Source organism: Pseudomyrmex gracilis, unplaced genomic scaffold, assembly GCF_002006095.1.
Source record: "Pseudomyrmex gracilis isolate BER0280 unplaced genomic scaffold, ASM200609v1 scaffold_56, whole genome shotgun sequence".
NCBI classification, from domain to species: domain Eukaryota; kingdom Metazoa; phylum Arthropoda; class Insecta; order Hymenoptera; family Formicidae; genus Pseudomyrmex; species Pseudomyrmex gracilis.
The window spans coordinates 234682-254820 of NW_018020640.1; the positions used below are offsets into that span (position 1 = coordinate 234682).

General features: G+C 41.1%; 1 protein-coding gene across 1 annotated transcript in view; it reads right to left on the reverse strand.

The window, feature by feature from the left end:
- The window catches only part of LOC109853922 (RNA-binding protein Musashi homolog Rbp6-like), a 68469-nt gene that overhangs the window by 2027 nt on the left and 46303 nt on the right, over positions 1–20139 (reverse strand). The window contains exons 4-5 of the mRNA XM_020426492.1: positions 2165–2405; positions 19–543 (exon numbers count right to left, since the gene is read on the reverse strand). Of these exons, the coding sequence (XP_020282081.1) occupies positions 19–543; positions 2165–2405 (766 nt within the window). The remainder of the gene's footprint in view (positions 1–18; positions 544–2164; positions 2406–20139) is intronic.

Sequence of the window (20139 nt, forward strand, 5' to 3'; positions counted from 1 at the left end):
GGCCGCGGCCGCCTGCACCTGCGCGGCTTGTGCCTGTGCGGCAACTAACTGCGAGGCGGCCGCCGCGACCGGCAACGGCGGTTGCGGCGCCAATCGCACTCCCAAAGCGCCGAGTACCACCCGCTTACCGAGCGCGAGCGCGCCCGGTTGCACCGCCTCCTTGGGCTGCGCCTTCTTACACTCGACCTTTTTGTTCTTTATCGTGTGGAAATGGATCTCGCACACGCGGTCCACCACATCCTCGTTCTCGAACGTAACAAAACCGAAGCCTCGATGACGTTTTGTCTGCTGATCCATCAGCATTACAGTCTCCTCCACCTTCCCGAACTGATTGAAGTAAGCCTTGACCTCGTCGCTGCTCGTGTCCTGACTGACACCACCCACGAAGATCTTCTTGGTTCGATTAGTCTGTTTCGCGCGATTCTTTGGCGTCGCGTGCTTCGGATCGATCTTCTTGCCATCCAAGGTGTGCAAGGAGCATTTGAGGACTTTGTCGACACTACCGGGCTCGGCAAACGTGATGAAGCCGAAACCGCGGCTACGCTGTAACCGAACAAGCCGAGAAACCGGCACGATGCACATGGTCCGTCTTATATATTACGTTCCTTCCTCTTTTATTTATTTATTTATTTTTTTTTCGCGAACTGTCTGTTTCTTTCGCTCTCGCGACATCGAACGCTCTGAGAGACATTGTGATTCATGGAAACCCGTGCATTTTTTTTACACTTCGCTATTCTTATTATCGCAAGATACTGATGATCTGAAAGACGAGTTTTCATGACCAAATGGAAAATTTCTCATAATCCAAACATATGAGAACAAATTGAATTTTATAGTCACATCTTCTTATATACAATATGTATATCGTGTAAAATATTTATTATCAAAACGCGGTCGGTCACAAAAACTAATCCCTTCGCCTCTTCCTAAAGCCGGCTCCGATCCGATATATAAGAAACACGCTCCTGATTACTTGCAAAAAGATTTATATCCTGATTCTTTGACTCTTGTCGCCGGTGGTCCCGTAACGGTTTTTTTTTTTTTTTTGTTTGTTATGAACGGTTAACTAGTGCTACCAAACTACCATTTGCATGCAAAATTGTCCAAGCCAATGTTTAAGACAAACATTCTAATGTTACGTGAAACAAAGACTGCGATAAAGACTCAAATCCATTACGAACGTTAAGGAGCTACTGATATATATATACATACATATATATATATATATATATATGTATATATATATATATATATATAATATGTATAATAAATGTATTACATTTCCGTCCCACCCTCTCGTTCGCGAATATCTCTCTGCTATTTCACCCGCGCAACATTCGAAACATTTTGCGCCTGCAAAATCCGACAAAAACAAAAAAATAAAAAAGAACAAACGACTGCTGCCTCTCCCATCTTCTTTTGATTAATGCGATTATAATATCTATATAATACAATCTACTTTTCTCTTATAATATAATATACTTTATATCAGCAATTAATTACACCGATTAGTACAACTTCTCATATCTACTACGAAAATCTACTACGTATAATAGTTTCGTGCAGAAGTGGAAGGAGAGATTGCTTTGGTACATCGAATCCTGTCGAGGTGAAATTTAGTTTTTTTTTTTTTTTTTCACGCGGTATTTTCTTACTTATCGCGGACCGACTCTCCCGCGACTCGGGGCGAGTGTCGGGATGAGTCGGAGAAATTTGTTACGACAAAAATTATCTGACGCGATGTTAAACGCGATTTGGAAACGCGTGGGCCACGCTGTTGTTTCTACGAGGCTGTTCGCGTCGTCGGTTCGAACAATTTACAATTAATTCTCGAATATTTCTTTGTCAGTTATAATAACGAATGCCAAACTAGTTTAGACATTTAAACAAAACAACATCACAGAAGAAAATATTAAATAATTGCTTGCATCTCGTCAACATTAATGTAATATCGTCAGACTTCTATTCACACAAAAAATACACTTCGACCGAAGAGAAATCCGGACGGATTAATTTTAAACAGTAATTAACCGGCAAGTCTGTCAAAGACGACAAACACAGCCTCGTACAACAAATTAAATACAACCGTAATCGACCGGGCGAAAAAAAAAAAAAAAAAAAAAAAAAGACGAGATATATATACTCAAGAAAGTGGTGGACCGACCTGCGTAACCGGATCTTTCATAATGAGAACGTCGGTGACGGTGCCGAACATGCTGAAGTATTCTCGCAATTTTTCGCTGCTTGTCTGCCAGGACAGACCGCCCACGAAGAGTTTGCCTGGTGCCGGGTCGCCGCCGTTCGGCGTACTTCTGCCGGAGCTTCCTGAATGGCTACCGTTTATCGGCACCAGCGCGTTGTGAAAATCGTGCTCGATCGCGCCGTTTGTCGCCTCCATACCGGCGCTGCAAAACAATCAAATAAATCTATTGTAGAAATAACGTATGCGTATATTCAACACAACAATTATATGCATATTAAATTAAAAAACACTTTACACATCATTTTCTACTTATTGAGAATTCAAGAAGTTTTATTATGGTTCTTGAAACACACGAATGTTGCTTACACACACATACACACAGTTACGCGCATACTCAATTCCAAAGCATTTGCGTTATTAACCGATGCGAGAGCTAAACACGCTCGTGCGCGCGTAATTATTATATATATACGTTGTTTGTAACAGCTGCGAGACAATCATCTACTAATTATCACATTTCAGCTTTACAAATGAGAAAAGCATTCGTGCGAACGGCGATAGAGATCTCGTGAAAAGATCGGTGACTTCATTAGACGAGCTTGTGTTCGTTTATTTTTCTGTTTCAGATAATACCGCTCGGCATTGTAACCTTTTGCGTGGCGCTTTCCATTCCCGTTCTGTCCTACCATAGACTGTTTCTTGGCACGATTGACGTTCAGTAAGTAGCGAGTTCCGCGTGCACCGTATCGCGCGTTTTACCGTACGATGTAAAAATAATGCGTTTCACACACACATTTTCGCAAAACGAAGTCGCGCCAGCAAAGTCCTGGAACTCACAGACGGAAAATAGCGCTGTCCGTTTTCTATTTCCGTGTGAGCTACAATCTACAATTCTATGTATAAACGCCAATGTGTCTAAGGTCACTGTGTCTGCCAAGCTTCAACGGCCTTGGCACTGCACGGTTCGCGTTCTCGATCGCGAGAAAAACTTTTACTTGTGCCGTGTAACAGGCGATCGCGTTTTGCTTGTTAATAAACACGAGCAGCGATTTTATCGCGTGTTATACAAGAGAGCGTCGAGCTTGTGCACGGAAGATAATGACATTTTCGAATTTTCACCGTTTTCGCGAAAAACCCGAAGGCGCACGCGCGCGAGCCGCGAGAGACAACGCGTCAGAAAAAAAAAAAAACAAAAAAACCAAACCTATATTTTCGAGTAAACGAGAAAAATATTGTTTTTGTCATCTTTTCAGACTGACCAAGTATCAAAGATTCGAGATTCCGTCCAAGCCTAAATTCATCGATTTGCGAAACCCTCGAAATTTGAAGGTAAGAGATGTCTTCGCTTCAGAGCTATTAAATTACAAGGTGATGCAAAACATAATCGATAAAAAATTATCTGTTATAACGTCGAGATGTAATTTTTTGCAATTTAATCTATAAATTTTTTCGCGCGCCTACTTTATTATTAGTACTGCAAAATAAATTTACATTTCGAGTAATCGCAAAGTAAACATCGATATCTGATTTAAAGCCACTGATTCAATGCGCGCGCACACACACACACACACACAAAATTCTTGCAAACATAACATAATTAAGTAATATATCTTACATGTATTTTCACGCAAGCGAGAGCAATCCTGCGTGATAGGCGCGATGTCTTTTTTTTATCGTCCTTAACCTCTATTAATTATTTTTACAATTATATTGATTTATCGTGTTGCCTTGTCCACGTTCGTTTATATTTGGTGTCGTTAAATAATTCATGTTGCGGCTTCGTTTTGCCCGTGCGTCGCGCTTAAAAAACGTAATTAGACTTTGATGAGAGTCCTTTTTGTAGTCGTACGTATGTAGTCGTACAAAATGCCGATTGTTTTGCGATATCTCGTAAATTGATTGTTTTTATAGCGCGCCGCTATTTCGTCCTCTTCCGATAAAACACACAGTTTTGTATCTCGTTCTGTTCCGTTATAAGTGTCGTCAGTGTCATATTGTTGTCCTTATATGGTTCTCGATGCGAGATAAGACATCGCGCGCGGACACATTGTGCGCGCGTTGGATACATTCTTTCTCGGTCAGAAATCTCGTAAAGAGCAACAACCGATATCAGCCGCATCTCTCTAGACGGTGATGCTTGATGTCGCTCGTTTCGTTTCTCTCTCTCTCTCTCTCTCTTTCGTGGCGCATGTGACTCGAGAGATACGTAGGAAACTAAGAGAAACTACGGTCGTTCTGTTCTGTATATCTAACTGGAGATATAGCGCGCCGTGGCGATGCCTTTTCCCTCAGGATCCGGCGTAACGCGTCGTACATTCACCAGCGCGGCGTTACGTACGGCGGGTTGGTGCGCGGGGGTGTAAGAGAGCACAAGGGGGAGTTGTAGACGGAGCGGTGGGGTACACCGCGCGTAACGGGACGAGAGGGTGGCGGAAGGTTGCGCGTTAGCCCGGTTCAGATATATCGCCGCGAGCAGCATGGTCGACATGGGGTCGCGAGGGGGTGTCGCGGGGGTATAAAGCGGGAGAGCAGGGAAGGTCCCGGGGCGCGCGAGGGAAAAGAGAAAGAGAAAGAGAGAGGGAGAATCGTGATGGTCGAAGCGAAACGAGCGAGTCGTCGTTCGGGTTGGGAGTGGCGCCGCGGAGGGATAAAGGGGCGCGAGGGAGGAGGAGGGCGACGCCGACGAGAAACACGCAGCTGGTGGATCAATACACCCCTCCGCGTTCTTCTCGTCGTGTGCGCTCCGCTCCGCTCGGTTCGGCTCGGCTCAGCACGGCGCTGCTGTCCGCTCGGTCGAGTCGGCTACCCCTTGTGGATCTCGGCCGTCCTTTGCCCTCCCGCACCGCTTGATCGGCCACGGCCGCGGAAAACGTCTCACGATGCCGCCGCCGCCGCCGCCGCCGCCGCCGGTTTTCTGTTTTCTCTTCTCCTTCTTCGCCGTGCTTTCTCCGACAGGGCGTCGTGATTATTAAACGCGTTTCTTTTCCCTCACTCTTTTCCCTCTTCTAACGGTCTAACGTATTTCTTCCACGGTAGACGCTTACTACCGCCGATATCGGAAAATTCCTGCAGACGATTTTTTTTACTAGATCTATGAAAAAATTCGAGAGACGAGAAGGGAGAGAGAAATGTTATCTCGCGATTCTCAATTTTTCTTCGCGATTCGTCTCTCGTAACATTTATTTCTTAACACCAGAAGAAATTTGTACTTCTCTGATATTTCGAAGTACTTCTCTACTGTTTGGTTGAGAAGAGGAGATCGATCAACGGGGGAACATCTGCCGCACGTTCGTTCACCTCAAATTACAAAAGCGAGACCATTTTGACGAGATATGAGATAATAAAGCTTTAAAGGACAAGAGTTTGAGTTGTCATTAGACTCGTCAAGATTCATTTATCATTGACGAAAACATTTGTATCAATCTTCCGAATTTCTCCGGATTTGTCGAGATACTTCTGAATGATGTTTGTTCAACGTTGTTCTTGCGATCTTCAAACGTCACTTTGTTTGCGCTGAATTCAATGCTGTTGACAAGATAATCTCGTGTAAATTTAATAAAATTCCTCGGTGTTTCAGGACGACGTGGTTACATCAAACGGCGCGAATTTGAGATATCGCCGCGTGACAATCGAAATTAAAAAACCGTTTGATGCGAATCAAGCGACCTATTGGATAATCAACTAAACTACCCTTGTCGTAGCTCGTCGATCGTTTAGTCCGACTACGTGGAAACAAAAATCTTTTTTCGGCAAATATATCGATTTTGCGATTTATACGTAACCGATGTAATTCGGTAATTTGATCGGCAAACGCACGTTTATCAAATTCACGAATGTCCACAAGCGCAACGGGAAGGGAAGCATCCTTCTCTCCCGATGACCTCGATCGTCTTACGCCTTTCAAACGAAGGACAGAACGTGCAGGTAAAAGCACAAACGAGGAAGACAAAAAACAGAAGAAGAGCAATATAGAGACAAAAGGGAACGCGAGAGAAAGACAGCACACACACACACACACACAAAAGTGAAGGAACGAGGGAGGGTGAGTTAACGGCGCTGAGAGACCCAGTGTGTAGTTTCAGTATTTTCAGTATCGCTAGATATGTCCCAGTACCTAGGTAGCAGTCTCCACGTCCGCCCCCAGCAACATCGAGGGGGTTGTACTCGCGCTCGCCCCTCTCGCGCTACTTCTTCCGCGCCCTTCCGCGAACCCCTCGGCGCTCCGTATCCCTCCCTTAACCCCCGTTGCACGTACACACACGCACACCCTCTCGTGGTGTTTCGCGCATGCGTGTAAACGGCGCACACAAACAAGGAATCATACCGAAGAGGGTTGAGTTTCCCTCACGGTGGGAGAGGCTCCAAGGTAGAAGAGCTCTCTCTCTCCCGGTGGGTAGGAAGAGGGTGCGGAGGCGCCGCCGCCACCGAGCGACGCAGTGCCGTCGGAACGCTCGACCGAATGATACGGCCTTCGCAAAGAGGGTATTTTTCGCCGGCCGCCATATCTCGCTTGGCAATCCTTTCGACGATAAAAGCAAGCGAGGAGCCAGAATCATCGGGGAAGAAAAAAGAGAGAGAGAGAGAGTATAAACCTTTTTCGCGGAAGGAAAGGAAGAACACTTACGTGCGATCGCAAACCCATCGGCCGGGGATATTGTCCTGTCACAGCAGTACGCCTTTTAAGAGTTACTGGTGTGATGGGACATTGTCCTCGTCCTGGTGGTCCACTTCGGATCATCGTCCTCGTCGTGCTCAAGATTTATTGAGAGAGAGTACAGAGATTGTGGAAAGTGTGTCTCGGGTCAAATTGGTGCCGCGCTCGTTAGACGATTCCTCGCGTTCGAAAGGAAGAATGAAAGAAGGTGAAAAGAGCAAGTGAGGGATGTTTTACGAAGAGGATGTTAGTCGTCGTGATGACGGCGGACTTCTGCGGACTTCGCGAACACAGGGGGTGGAAACGCCCGAACGCGAACGCCTCTCCTTGTGTACACAACGTCCTGAGGATTACGAAGAAAAAAAACATTGTCCTTTATGTAATATCGCTGGTCTCGCGATGGGGTTGCACACCGCGCTGACGAGGATACGAGAACGAGAATGGTTTACAATGATGTTTCCAGTCGATAAAGCAGCTTCCGAGAGGCGCGGCTGCCTCGCTACCGTGGTCGATTCGAAGACCCGTTCTCGTCGTCTTCCTCGATCATCGCCAGTTGTTTCTGTCTGTCTGTCTGTCTGTCTTTCTCTCTCTCTCTCTCTCTCTCTCTCTCTCTCTCTCTCTGTCTGTCTCTGTCTATTCCTCCCTCATTTCCTTCCTTCTTTCTTTTAAACGGGATAATGAAAATTTGTTGATTGAAGGGACAAGTGAGAAGTCATTTTTCGCGCAATCGGCCCATCTTAGCCGAGAGACTCGCCAGACACGAAAGAAACCCCAAACGTCCTGAAATGACGGAGGCGTTCCGTTATCTACGTTGTGTTGCCTATAACCCGCAAAATGGCCGTAGCGCGTTCACGGATATTCCTGCGCGTCGTCGTCGCCGCGCAGTGACCTCTTGTCCCGAGAAACAACACCGCGTGTGTCACTCGCATCGCAAACCCGAAAACGCGAATTATCACCAAACACGCTCGCGTGGCATGGCGTTTCGCCAATTTCTCCAATCGGAATCATCAATCACAATTCAGCGAAACGAGGGCCGACCCGATCGAATGTCAGAAGAAGGTCGCGAGTCGTAACATAGTTTCGTTGGAGGTCGGATGTGTCTGCTTACTCGGCGCCTTGTACAAAGATCGATATTTCAACAGACAGGCGATCCCCACGAGGAAGGACGTTTGTTCTAATTAGCTGGTGATTCACGTTTTTTTTACCGATCAAAGAAGAAGCAAGAGGAATTGATCGAAAAAAACACCGAAATTTTCACGGACGCGATGAACGATACTCCAGATTTATCGGACTCCATTTTCGGAGGTTATTACGTGACACTTCTACAGAGAGTGTGACACACTGTTACTTCTCGCACTGATTCTTCTTCCTTTGTGATCATTTCCGAAAACTCGTTGTTGCTAATTACAATGAGAAAAAGTGAACCCGTCGGACTTTAACTGGTGCATGATTATTTTATTTTTGGTTTTCTATTATATATCCAACAATATTAACCGTGCGCGATCATTTACTGAATAACGAAATCGGTCTTGTTTCCGTTTACGACTCGACACACGGAATTGGAGCGACAGCGTCGACACACGAAGGGGTGGCGGACACAACAGGGTCGATGAAATGGTTAACGCTAGTCCGAAGTCGATCGTATCTTTTTTGTCTCCTTTCCCTCGGTTACGCGTTATCATTTTCTCGTCGGACTTGTAATTTCTATCAGCAAAAGGGCTTTCACTAAAACACAGCCCCTGGGTGTTCCTTCCGTCTATAAAATTCTATTTAATCTCAAAGTGTTTCCGAGTCTCGCGTGACACACCGCCATAAAATCAAGCCGGGAATCTCATCAGACATTGTAAACAATGAGCCTTAGACACTGGGGTCTATCTAGTGAAACCCCGATGCAAAAGCGATCTAGCCTCGTCTCCAATCGATATGTCGACCGTTTAAAAATGGCTGTTCTTGTTCGTTCTCCGGGACAAAAAAAACCGAAAAAATAATGTTGTCGTCGCGCCAAAAATATCAGCGACGCCAATTCGGTTCATCAACTTTTCGACGCGGTCTGAACAGTTGTTCTTCGAATTGAAAAAAGCACATGTATCAAAATTATCGATCGCACACCTCGGTGAGTGTTGAGAGTTTTTTTATTCCGAATGGAAAAACTACTTGATTTAAAAGTGTCTTTAATCATAGTGGCCGTGCATATAGTTACAGAGCTTCTTCTCGTTTGTTCTGCTCAATCGAGCGAAAATTTCAAGCGACAACTTCTCGCAAGTTGTTCGACGAAACTTCGTCCAAAAGAAAGAGAGACAACTGTATTCCAAAATGTTGCTCTTTCCACAAAAAAAAAAAAAAAATCAATCACAACGTAATATTCTTCCACGATTGTCAATATTGTTTTGTACACTTCGTAAACTTATGATTTGAGAAATTTGTGCAAAAGTTCGCCGCCGGACGCATCTGCGCAACGTTCTTATTGTTTTTTGTTTTTTTTTTTTTTTATTCCAACAACATTCCCAAAGTGAAATATTCTCTACAACGATCGAAAGAATCGGAAGTAACGGAAAGTTCAAGTTGGTGTTGCGAAAAGAGTAATCGTTAGCGGAAGAAAAGATGAGTTAGTGGTGACAAAATTTTTCCAATGAAAGAGAAGCATTTCTCGCGGTTTCGGAGCTCTCGACGTCGGGAAGTATTCGCGTGAAAACGTGGGACCGGCACGTTTTATTTCTCCGCGTCTTTTGATTAGAAGTTAACGCGAACGAGTTAACGCGTCGCACGAAATTCCCGACAGTGTTGGGAGATGTCAGGTTGTAACGGTGCAAGCGTGATCGTACGCGGCGACTGTTTCAATTCGGCATCTGGCAACACCAATTCCCTTGATTCTCTCGTACGACGAGCAGCCCCGACAATTCCTCACGCCACGTCGTTGGAGTTGGATTTCGCACAGTTGGCAGTGGTGAGAGACACGGTGGTGGTTGTGCGCTCTCGTTGACACAAGTGGGGGACACGGACACAACGGGGAGAACCGATGGGTGTCGAGGGAGGGTTGGGTTTGATGTACAATCCCTGTCGGAGGTTAACTCGGGGCACTACCGCCAGACAGCAGCGCCGCTCCAGTCCACAGAGGAAACGGCCTGCGTGGAGCGATCCAGGAAACGGCTACGCTGCCTCTGGAGGAGAGTACATTGCGCCAAGCTGATTTGCGAACTGCGGGAACGCACAGCCAGATCGGTAAGAGAAGGGTGAAAACGACGCAAGAAAAGGGGGAGTATCTCGGTCTGGCTCCCGCAATTTGCGAATCAACCTGATACACGGTACATACACATCCGCTGAATAATTTCCCACGGAAGGGTCCTTGATTGTAAGCCGAAAAGGAAAAACAGAAGATATCGATGAGAAGAAGAAAAAACAGAAAAAGACCGGAGCTACGCAACGCGCTCGGTGGAGGCTGATAAAGAAATACAAGAGGGAGAAGAAAAGGATAAACTCCTCGCCGTGTTTAAATCCCCGTGAGAGTCTTTAGATAGAGAAATCTATATATAAATGTGTAGAATATAGAGTATAATATATCACTATCTGGCACAATCTATCGCAAATGTATAGTTTGTTAGAGTATTATTGTGTTAGATATATTCCGTTGTAAACATACCACTTGTCTGATCTTGTACGATTGTCAATAAATCTTGTCAATTGGATTTTTTTTATTGCTTACTGGACGCTTTTTTAACCGGTTCGCTCCAATTTCGTTTTTGATTACAATTGATTTCTTCTGCAAATTTAGATGTCGATGTTTGTCAAAATCCGTTTGTCGAATAAGTGAGAACTTAATCAGCCGTCAGAAAAATGTGTCTCACTTTGAATTAATCTCGATGATCTTTAATCAGTAAATAATTTTATAACGTTATTTTAATTGTGTAAAACCATAAAGATTCTAAAAAAAAGAAATATGTTTCTCGTCGTGCTTTTACATTACTACGATTAAACAAACAAAAACAGAAATTTATGTAAAAATACATATCTCGATATATAGTTGAAAATCTAAATATGTAAATTAATGCATGTTTTGCATGCTACAATCAGAATTGCAATTAGTGCACACATTCTGTAAATGTCAAACACCACCGTCTTTAAAAGCAACGCACCTTCCTCGGCGTCTCTCCCGCGTTTCATATTTCTTACATGCACATATTTTACTTTACTATTTTTTTTTTTTATTTGGTAGAAAACCATTTGAACGGAATTAATATATTTTATAAACAAAATGTCGCAAGAACGCGCAAAATTTAATAGTTACATCGAAGACAAACTGAGAAACAATACTTCAAAGTGAAGCGCAAAATAACTGCAATAGCAAGAAAAGCTCACACGTATATAAATCTCTTGTGACAATCAGCGCGTGAAAATATGTAGACGAATCTCTCGCACTTTTTTTCTTCACTAAACCTTTTTAAAGACGGTTTTTAGAGAGAACGACGAGAGGACTGGCGAAACGCGGAGGACTGCCAGACGCGTCTTAATTTATTTCAATGTGGACGATATTAGTTTTAATTAAAACGCACAATTAACGCGGAACACGTCGTCGGCTTGCGACACGCGACGCGCGAAGAGACAGACAAACGAGAGAGACAATTCGGTAAAGAGAACTCGGCTTTAAAAACTTTGAAGAAAAGTTGTCCAAGTAAAGAAGTTCATGGCGGGTGTAAATACTAATTGTGTGTATGTGTGCATTGCAATGCGAACTCGTTGGAAAGAATGTTTTCACATCGGTTTTGTACAATTTCATGTGTGTGCGCGCGCATTTTACACTTGTAAAACTGGGCTTGTTAAAATGTCTTGTAAAGTTTTCAAAATTTTTTATATAAATTTACGCGACAATGTATTATAAATCGCACACAAAACATAATTCTTTAACTCAAAAGAGAGATGTCAGATATCACGAGATTAATTTGAATTTGACAAAACATTTGAGTTTATCAGGCAGATCTTATGTTTTATTTTTAATTTTTTATATCGGAGAATTTTTCACACGCGTGTGTTACTTTAAGTTTGAACTAACATGGGGGAGAACTAATATAAAATTGTTCTATTTGTATTTCACTTTATTGTCAGAGAGGCGCGCGGTTATCTTTTTCTCTTTTCGCATACTTTTTTCTTAACGTAATTAAGAACAGTAACCGTCGAACTCATTCCGAAGAGTTTTCGCGCATCTTTCTCTCTTGAGTATATCTCTCTTCTCTCTTAAGTTTTGCCTTTCCTGCGGTTCGTGTATCTAGCACTCACGTTATTGGATCAATACGCGGGGTTCCAATTAATCCACGGGAGGTGTTCCCCTCGACAGATGGCTAACGGAAAACACTATAGCCTGCTGTACCGACCCTTCTCAAAACCGCACGCGCTACCACTATCGTTCATATGTGTGCAAAAAGAAAACACACATTCGCGATTTTCACATCCTTCAATTTAATTCACAATCTAATTGTGTTGACAATCCTATATCTTTCTTTGCTTATTATCCGCAAAATGTTTCCTCCAAAGTGTAATATTTATTCAATTTTCTCTGGGATATGGGGTTTTAACAGATTCTCAAACTAATTTAATTTACTCAACTGATTTATCTAAAGTTCACAAATTATATCTCATTTTAACACTTGCAAATCTTTATTACAACAACGTAAATATAATTATTGGCGCAATAAAATAAAAAAAATTAAAAAAACTAATAAAATTTCAAAACTAAAAAAAAAAAAAAGAGGAAAGGTCACTTCCGTTAAATAATACCGACCTACATTTGTCGGGAGATCGTGTATCCCGCAAAGGGATCGGTGAGCATCACGTGTCGCCACGTAGTAAATACGACCCGTGCTGGTGTGTTCACACACATCTATCTCTTCACGTTGTCTCGTCAACGTGGGCGTGGCAATGTTTGCATTTAATTAATCATCTTGGTGCGGCACAATACCGCGTAATTCTATCGATCCGCCGACCGTCGCGAAATCATTTATTATCCGGAATTATACGCCGACGGGCAGCAGTTCGCTACACGATATTTTTCGCAACGTGTCTCACACAACAATATCTCCACACGAATGAAATTTAATTAACCGTATGCGTAACGCACTCGAATACACGATTACAAAATTGATGTTTGAAGAATATAATTAATCAGAGTAATTACTGCGTTGTTGCAATACTTCTCAGTTGTCTATATATATACATATGTATTGATACTCGTGTAATGGAAATTTTACGATATTTGTTTAAGGACAGGAAGTTTATTAATAATTCGCGCAATAATTTTAATATAATTTCATTATTTCTTTACTCAATATTTTAATTATCTCTCATCATCTCGCAAATATATATTAACTGATTAAAGTCATTTTTGACACGTATTAATATAATTTTAGCACAGAAACTTCTTCTGTTTTACTCTCTTCTCTCTCCTTCTCCGCGCTCTTTAATTAATTATATGTTTTAAAACTTTGAACAAAACTGTATTATATAATTTATATTATCTCAGCAATCGATCTGCGTGGTAAAAGAAGAGAAATTCGTTGCGAACATTTGATAAATAAAAGTATATCTACGAAAAGAAAAAGAGAAAATCGGTAATGATTTTATCCGCGGTAGGTAAAGTACGGTCGGAGCGCTGTAACGTCCTACCTTGCCGACGCGTACTTCTTCCTATATTACCCACCGATAAACAACGAAGGATATACAACACAGTGTTGTTTCGATGATGCGCGCGCGATACAAAGGCTTTTGTGATATATATATAAAGGTTGCTTTCCGTTTTTTACTGTCAGTACTAAAAATCTATAGTTTACCGTAATATAAATTTTTAATTTTTAGTACTGGCAATGAATTTCGGAACGCAGTCAAAGAATATCAAGAATAAATTACAGCTATACAATAAATTAATAGTTACGTACACACACACACACATATTTCTATTAAATATATATTAATTAAAACCCAAATATATGAGAAACATACAGACGTAGTGAAAAATATATTTGCGAATTAGGAACTAACTAATATATGCAAGAGACAAACTGAATACAGTAGAATTAACGACACAATTATTCTCGAAATAGTTCTCGTTTAAGAAAAGGGTAATAACGGAACAAGTACAAATTTGTAATGCTACCAATCAAATACTTAGTTGACTATTTCGGTTATGTTATTTCGGTCAAAAAAAAGCATTACTCACCGATAAACTATCAGAGAGCATTATTGTTGAACAAGTATAAGATGCAATTCCATTAAGGTTTGATATTTATCACAACTGCGCGATAGTGTTTTCTTCACTACTCAAAACATACGTAAACTCTTTTACAGAATAAAATTATCGTGCTCATATATTTACATACAAAACTTTGTATAATCTCATGTCTCATTAAAAACAAAAAAAAAAAAGTATTTTTCTTCGTTGTAATACTTATCTTGCCAAAATATTTTATTAAAGAAAGATGTTTCTTTGTCATCTAAGAGTTTTCATCTTATTTTCTTATATCAGCGGCGCATCGCCGAAAACAAATATTTACGAAATTATAAAGATAAATGTATAAAAAAACAGGACAAAAGTCTCTTGAGTGTTTTAATTAGAAACTAATTTTGTATCTAAAATACATATCCAATACAGGTTGAGAGTGAGATTACGCAAATCGCTGAAACGGAGAACATGCGCGACACAGATTAACGAGGGTAGTACGTGATTCACTTTTCAGGCAGAAACAGTAAAACTCTCGAATTAATTAACGCGACCTGCTCGCAGGAGTGGTTAACATTCATGATCGACATGCTGCAATTTCGCTCTGTATTCAATCAGAGAGGATGTACGCGAAAAAATTTAAATCTCGTTTCTCCTTTTCTTTTTATATCGTGTGATTATTATCTGTTCTACAATCTAATGTTTATTTATTTAAAATTTATTTTGTTTTGTGTGACATCAGTAATTATAGAGTCTATAATAATCAAGTAAAATTACAGCAATTTTCTTACTAAAGAATATTTAAGTAAAAAAAAAAAAAAGAATTCTTGCGTATTATTAAATTCTTCTCGCACGTAGCTGGAATAGCAAAAATTGTTCTTGCGAAATGCTAAAACGAGTTAAGAATGAACAAACACTAAAACTCCTCTACCAACAAGCTACTCATTCATGTACAACAAAAGTGCACAACAATGTCCGCTCAACAATCCAATTTCCAACTTTTGCTATCTAATCTCAACTAAATGTTTAACGATTCTTCGAGATCAATTTATGTTTCTAATAGATTTGCTATAGGGAGAACTTGCTCTATATAAATGTTTGATCGCTAAAAGAAACGAGTCTTTCTAGCATCCCTACCGTCGTAAAAAAATCAACCTGAGAAACGACATTCGAAAAATTGGAACTGAGAGAGAAACAAAAAATATAACAGACAAGAACGAGTGTTGTTTGACAGCAAAAAAGTAAAGAGATAAAAAAAACGTTAAATCACTCGCGAGTGACGAGTTTTACTGAAAATAGACAAAAAGAGTGAAGGAGTCGGGAGAATATCGAGACAGCGCTACTGTGTACAGCGGAGTGTATTAGTTCTATGACAGAATCGGTAAAGAGAGCTACTGTTGACAAAGTCCAAAGATCTGCGAAACAGACAGACAGGTGTGCGGCAACGCAACTGCTATAATACATTCAACATAATTCAACTGTCAACAAATTGCTCGAGCCAATTGCTCTTTTCTCGTTTTTACTGACCTACTCGATGACACTCTGCGATCGGTCGATCGGCAAGGGTAGTGATATTTATGTCTCTCATCGTTTGTTCTCCTCGTCTTCCTCGCGCCGTTTCTCCGGATTACTTGTGGCGACATTCACATCGTTGCCGATTTCTTTAGCCGCCTCGCAATCTTCGACTCGATCGCGCGAGCGCGCAAAACACCACGCTCTCTCTCTCTCTCTCTCACACAATGAGGAAGGAAGAAGACTCTCTTTTTCTCTCTCCCGCTGTCTCTCTATGTGTCTGCTTAATCGTGGATCTCGTCAATCGTGTTCGCGACTTATCGCGCGGATCTACGGCCTCTCCCCTTCTCTCGATCGTGGATCCCGCGAGGGTCTTCTCAAATTATTCGGTGCGTGTCGAGAAGGGTTCAAACTTGGCAATTTTTTTCCGCCTGCCTGATCCTCTTTTTGTCATTAGGTGAAACAAGGTACGGAAGAGAAAAAGCGCGACCAAGAAAGGACGTGATAAGGTGCGAGGAAGAAGAAGCGCGCGCGCGTGTGTGTGTGTGTGTCAATCTCCTCGCATGAGTAGAAAAAAAATCTAGTCGCGCGCGAACACTTTTCACATGTCTTTTTCTCTGTTGTGTAATAGTTTTGTGCTTGTTTTGCCGGTTGAATCAGATTCGAACAAATGTAATTTACTGCGTGTATGTACATCGGATGCTGCAACTCACCGACTAATTGTTCTCGCATTTGCGACACATGAAATTTGCTCATTTTACGAGCGATTTTTCGATTCCTACAGGACAAATGTAACAAAAAACATCATAGAAACATGAGAGACAGTTTTATTTCGATGATATCCATGATTTTCGGTCTAAAAACGGTAAATTACGTTAATTTTCTGAACATTTACATAAGAGGGGGGAAGAATACAAAGTTCTATCGAGATGCTTCACATATCCTTTGTGTGTGTGTATGTATCTATAGATTGTAAATATAGATGTTTATAAAAGTTGCTAGGAAAACGTTACAGGGCTCGAAGGGATAATTATAGGATTAGGGGAAAAAAAAAAACTTATTGAACACTAACTTTTCTCCGAGATAAGAGTTACAGTTTTTCTACATAAAAACACTATAAAGTTAGCAGTGAATTGTTACGCAACTTTCTGCAGTCGGAATTCTAACCATGATCTTGGCAGATGTTTTCGTTAACAATTTTTTCTTTTTTCATTTTTATTATATATTTGTTTGTTGTAATGTTGTTTTGCAAATTGCTTTCCTAGCTAAAAAGAAAGCACAGAGAACAATCGAAGTAAATTATAAAACATAACATCACAATGAAATACGATTAAAAACTGATTTTGTCTGAGCTTAAAAAAAAAAAAAATGTATTTAAATTAAATCAATTTCCGAGTTTTCTAGCAAAACTAATTAAACGTCCTTGTCGGCCGCTAGCCATGCAAAAACAATTCCACAACAGAAGCTCAGAACAATTCTGACCGCAGAGAATTAAAACTTGCAACACACAGGATATCGATTTGCAAAATTCTATATGTATGTGTGTTCTTTGCGATTTTGTCACGTATTTGAATAAATTTCGGGTAAAATTTAGAAAACTTGCACTCGGTTTCCGTTTCTGCTTGTTTCTGCGGATAAAAGCGAAACCGATCGTCGTGAAATCGCGGTTTGGCGAATCGACGGGTCAGCGGTCGCGCGTCGCGTTGCTTAAGAACGATATAAAAATTCAAAAGTGCTACTTTTTATGATCTCAAGAAGCATTTCTCGAATTATCTTTGATTTCTCTCGCGATCTCGCCGACTCGACAATCGGGCAACGGGGCGGCAGCAACAGCAACAACAGCAGCCGTGGCCTTTGAAGCGAGCAACAGGGTCGATCGTTACGATCTAATTGCCCGGTTGCGAAGGAATTGATTCTCTCAAAGAGGATTTCTAAGAGTTAGCTTACTGTTAGACAAAGAGCGAATGTGAAAATTCACTTCCTTTGACAAATATGAAATTCCATTCTTCTCTCTCTCTCTCTCTTTCTCTCTCTCTCTTCCTCGAACTTCTCGATGAAGAGTTATCCTTCACGGAATCTGATAGGAAATCGACGAGCGATCGAACGACAGCACAAAGACGCACGTCGTCGCACGCGAAGTTAATAATATCGCAACACGGCTAACAAAGAGATGCGCGCGTGCCGTTATATTCTCTGCGCTTATACAGCGACGACGACGGACACTATAAATCCACTTTGGTAGTCATTAGAGAGTTATGGTCCTTCGTGCATTAACTCAGAAATAACGTTTGCAAAAGTCCAACGTGCCCGGAACCTACCGTCCGTGCGTTTTCCGTGCAGTTCGTGTCACTGGACATTGTAGACAAACTCGTTATCGAGACGCCAATTAAACATACGCGCGTATACACATCTTTTTTTTCTATGTGTGTACGTGTGTGTGCATAAATGTTTAGACAAATACGCGCGCGCGCACGCGCGCACACACACACACACACACACACAGCACAGTGCACAATGTGCTCTACGTATATGCGCGCCATTCGACCAGATCTAACGGTCCATAATCTAGGTCACTACAAGATGATTCTCATCACCGTTTATGTGTGCACAGTGTGTCCCAGATCCTATATATTATATACTACATGTAAATTTTCAATTTATATACATATAAAGTCGTTTGATAATCCGATCGAGAAACTGAAATTTTTAAGAGCGATTAAGAGAGAGGAGCAAACTAACTTCGTGACGCAACGTTTTTGTATAATCTGACTGTTCACAGAGAACGCGAGCAAACGGTTGAAAAATGAATTTTTTTTATCGCAAAAATAATGTTTGTCGTACCTCAATGAAATTCTACTTGAAAAAAAAAAAAAAGAAAAGAATGGCAGAATTAATTGCGAAGATACTCGGCGAAAAATTAAAAACTCAAGACGTTCAAAAAAAAGGAAGAACTGAGAAGTGGTTCTGGTCAGCTCTGGAATACCATATATATATATATACATGTATATATGTATACGTGTATTTGTAGATTTTTCTAGTTTACCAAAGCATTACCCTACTTCAGGGATTCGTAATAATGAGACCAAAAGAAAAAAAGGGAGAGCGAAAAAAGAAAAGAAGTTGAGCAAAAACCAAGACAGTGCACGTAGATATGCATATGTACTATATATATATATATATATATATCTACATAGGTATGCATATCTGTGTGAGAGCCAAAGAGATATAAGTCGCGACGAGTAGATAAGAAAACAGATGAAGAGAGAAAGGCAAAAGAGGAAGATAAAGAGAGGAAAAAGACGAGTGTGAAAGTGCGATCGATATTGGCGGTGAGAGCAACGAATCCTGATCGTGCCTATTGGATTAACTGTTGCGGAAAAATATGGCGCAAGTCGATGTGAAATCCGATTCGATGTATCGTCGATAATCTAACGAGATAAAGCACGTATCCTACTTTGCTCCGATCATTAATTAACGTATCTCGTATCATTGCAAATAATATTGTGATAAACGCAAAATCTCCAAGTTCACTGTATTAACCTCAGTGTGATATAAATAGACTACATCCTTCTTTTCATTCTTTTGTTTTTTTTTTTTTTTTACTTTTAAATGCATGAATAGAGTATTTATATGCGCATTTTATAACCTTTCCGACTGACGATGCGTAAATCACCGATTTCGCATAAGTAATTGTACAGTTTTGCAATCTTGTGTTTTGAGAGTTAATTAATTATTTAAATGATTATTTGATTATTTAATTCATTATTTAAAAACTCATGTTGTCTTTTATTTTCTCTCTCGTTTTCTTTCTTTCCGAAGTAAACGTTACTTTTCTTTCAACTCTTAAATTAATAAATTATTACCGCAAAATAATAAAAAAATAATAAGATAAAAAACTAAATTTCAAGTCAAATCTCGAGTTTTACTGATAAAATAGCTCAGCGGTAAAAAAAACGAAAAAAAAAAAAACAATTTTTCACACTCGGATTATTTGATCGATTCTAACAGTCGTAACTTAAAATGTGCACGTTGTCCAAATTACATCCGTTTAAATGATGCGTACGAATCACGCGGAACACGTGATGAAAACAGCCGGCGCAAATTAAAATATCGCGAAACTTGAAATCGCGACGGTCAAAGAGAGGTTACCGGAATATGATAATCAACCAACGCAATTTTAAGCTAAGAGCGAATTCGTTTGCATCTAATTGGTTCTACAACACGAGTCGTAACGGGAGGAGGAGGTTAGAGCAAGCGGCGAGAGCACGTGGCCTCACTCCTCGTGTCTCGCCGCGATAACGACGAAGAGACGCCCGTCGTGTTCTGCCTTTCTCTCTTTACCTGAAGGATCTTTCTCGCGAGTCGGGATTCTCTCTCTTGGAACAACTAGGAGGGAAACTCACGAGAGTTAATGCACCGCGTTCCAATGGTCACCGATGATCCGTCGCTCGTGGCCGCACCTGGTGGTCCACCAGCATGATCTTACCAGCAAGCCCGGCGATCGCAAATCGTACCTGCATCCTTGAAAAAAAAAGAGACAACAGGGATTCTCAGGTGAAAACCACTTCT